General features: G+C 66.4%; 2 protein-coding genes across 2 annotated transcripts in view; one reads left to right on the top strand and one right to left on the bottom strand.

Moving 5' to 3' along the window:
- Positions 1 to 931, bottom strand: part of EMIHUDRAFT_459854 (hypothetical protein) — a gene marked incomplete at its 5' end in the record, with an annotated part of 3,824 nt that extends 2,893 nt beyond the window's left edge. Inside the window, 2 exons of the mRNA XM_005762749.1 lie at positions 26 to 103; positions 221 to 931. Coding sequence (XP_005762806.1) covers positions 26 to 103; positions 221 to 931 — 789 coding nt within the window. The remainder of the gene's footprint in view (positions 1 to 25; positions 104 to 220) is intronic.
- Positions 932 to 2,421: 1,490 nt separating this feature from the next.
- On the top strand, positions 2,422 to 2,723 carry EMIHUDRAFT_248383 (hypothetical protein; the record flags this gene model as incomplete). The annotated part of the gene is made up of 1 exon (XM_005762748.1): positions 2,422 to 2,723. A coding segment is annotated over one exon (302 nt), but the record flags the coding sequence as incomplete, so codon positions are not given.
- Positions 2,724 to 2,732: the final 9 nt, after the last annotated feature.

The following is a 2,732-nucleotide window of genomic DNA, read 5'->3' as shown; positions in this document are numbered from 1 at the left end:
ACGCCACGACGAGCCCCGCCATCACGTACTTTGCGTCGCACGACCCGTCCAGCTCCTCGTCGTCCCCCGAGTCGATATCACCATGCAGATCGCCATGGAACGGCTCGACGTTGGGGCCCCCGCCTTGGACGTCCGTACCGCTGCCTTGGATGTTGACGCCGCTCGGGCCGGCGGCGGCGCTGCCGCCGGCCGCACCGGCTGCCGGAGCGAGCGCCAGCACCGGCGCGTCCTTCGGCGGCGACCAGTCCTTGAGCGCGCGCGCGAGCGGCTGCGTGGGCTCAAACACGCCCGCTCGCTTGGTGCGGCCGCGCATCTCTTCCGAGCCGAGCGGCTCGTCAAAGACGGAGTCGAGGACGAGCGAGAAGCGGCAGGAGGTGGTGCCGGCGGCGAAGCCGGCGCAGCGGATCATCCCGCCCTCCCCCACCAGGGCATTGCACTCGCAGAACGGGCACGGCGGAAGCAGCCCGGACACGAGCGAGTCGCCAATCATGTAGGCGAGCTCGGCGGGCGACATCTTGTCGGTGATGAAGCGATCGTTCTCCTCGAGCGCCTCGCGCAGCTGCTTTTTGGGCACGCTCGCCACCTTGTCGACCACGCCCCAGACCAGCTCGTTGAGCCGCTTCGCCTTCTTCACCGCCGGCTTGCTCTCATCGAGCGGCATCTTGAGGGCGTCGGCGAGCGCCGCCTGATCGGCCCAGCGCAGCCGCTGCACGCCCTTGAAGGCGCCGGGCCCGGAGGCCTTGGGGGCGCACGCCACGTGGTGGAAGTGCATGTCGAATCCGTCGTGCCACTGCGAGCGCACCTTGACGCCGCAGCGGACCTCGCCCTGACCGATGCCGCGGCCGCAGCCCTTGCAGGACGCGCGGCTGGTGGGCGCGTAGTCGAGCCGGAGCTTGTCCGGGATGGAGGAGTCGTCGCCGCCGTAGGACATGACCAGGATCGCCGCCGTAGGAGTCGCCGCCCGTGGATGAGGTGGTTGCGATGACTGAGTGGTCGCTCACAGAGGCGCAGCGCTGAGAACCAGGTTCGTTGTGAAGAGTGGCGCGCCACCCAAGAGCCTAGGTAGGTGCGGATCGGCAAGGCGCAACGATCTTTTTGCCTTATTATATCATCCTTGGGTGTTGATCTAAGAACTTGAAAGGAACCACGCACCAGGGGGCGCACAGCAGCACGGATAGCCGTTGCTGTCTATAAATATATACGCGCGACCTCCCGCGAGCGCGACGGGATCGGAATTGCGGCCGGAGGGAAGGGCGAGCCGCCGCCGCCGCCGCCATACCATCAGCGACGACGACCGCGGCTCGCCCCAAACGCCAGGCGCTGGATCGGCAGTAAGTAGGGCTCGGGCGGCGCAGCGTAGGCCTCGAGCCACACGAGTCGCCTGACAACCCCCCTCATCGACGTGAAGGCCGCTTTCGCCGCCGGCCGATGCACGCTGCGCCTCCACCGCACCAGCGACACTGGCCGCGGCTCGCCGCCACGCGCCGGCTCGGAAGAGGGGCCCCCCCTCGCACCCCCCCGACCCCTCTGTGCGGCGCCCCCTTCCACTCGTGCGCGCCGGCTCGAGCGCCTATTGCCAAATCGCGACTTTCGAGCGCAGTGCACGCGCCCCACACGTCACGCGCGCGCAGGAGAGCTTGCGGCAGAGCAGTACCGTATACTCGCCGGAGGCATCGCGCCGAAAACCCCGCGCATTCCACCCCAACAGAGGCTGCAGGAGGCAGATGGCCAATAGCGACGATCGTTACGAAATGTTGCGGGACCGGGAGCTCTCCAAGCTGTCTTTGGGTGTTGAAAATACGTGACGGCTAGGACGGTGTGCGCTGGTCTGTGAGAGAGGTTGAGGGGTGCGAGCCCTGGAGGCCCTGGGGATTCACATAAACGCACAACCTCGGGCCCGCTGTGTTCACGCCGCGAACGGCGCGGGCTAGGGCGCGGGCTCTCTCGGCTACGGGACCGGCCCCAGCTTCGGCTGGGAGGGCTGACAAGCTGCCGAGCCCAAATCACTGTGAGCGTCGTGATTTCTTGTTGGTTTTCAAAAATCTCTCTCTCTCTCGCAACTGCCAACTCGCCCTGCCTGAGGCTGAGCGTTTCCTCTTTCAACGAACGAAGGCACCTCTACGCTCCATCCAGCAACGCCAACGGTGGACCCTTTCTTTGCAAAAACCCGTGTCACCGTATATGGAGCAGCAAGCAGGCCGAGGTAAGCATCTAGCTTGCTTGCTTGCCGTCGCCTCGGCCCGCTGACTGACAAACAAACAAAACGTGTGTAGTGTGACGACCGACTCGGGTGGTGTGCGTGTTCTGTTTCTTGAGGGTCTTTTGCGGTCCTTGCGGTCTGATGAGTAGGCAGGTAGGTCGGAACTCAACGACACCACCCCGGTCGAGGACCCGAATCCGCCCCCCGTGCGTCGCCGAGCTATGGCGGAGGACCAGGAGGAGGACGCGCCCATGCAAGACGCGCAGGATCCTGAGGAGGAGCTTCCGGAGCTCTCCCTCGACATCATCGACCTCATCAAGACGGCGCAGGCGCAGCACGGCCTCCGGCACGGCGACTACGGCCGGTACCGCTCGTACTGCTCGCGCCGGCTGCACCGGCTGCGTCGCGTGACGGGGTGCACGCACGGCAAGGGGCGGTACGTGAAGCGGCCGCTCGAGCCGGAGAGCGTGCGCGACGCGCGCCAGCTCATGCTGCCGCTCTTTTGCGCCGAGCGCGCGTGGGCGTTTGCGAT

This window comes from Emiliania huxleyi, assembly GCF_000372725.1.
Source record: "Emiliania huxleyi CCMP1516 unplaced genomic scaffold EMIHUscaffold_662, whole genome shotgun sequence".
In the NCBI taxonomy this organism is placed as follows: domain Eukaryota; phylum Haptophyta; order Isochrysidales; family Noelaerhabdaceae; genus Emiliania; species Emiliania huxleyi.
The sequence above is the reverse complement of the archived record's forward strand: the minus strand, read 5'-3'. Positions and strand labels throughout refer to the sequence as shown.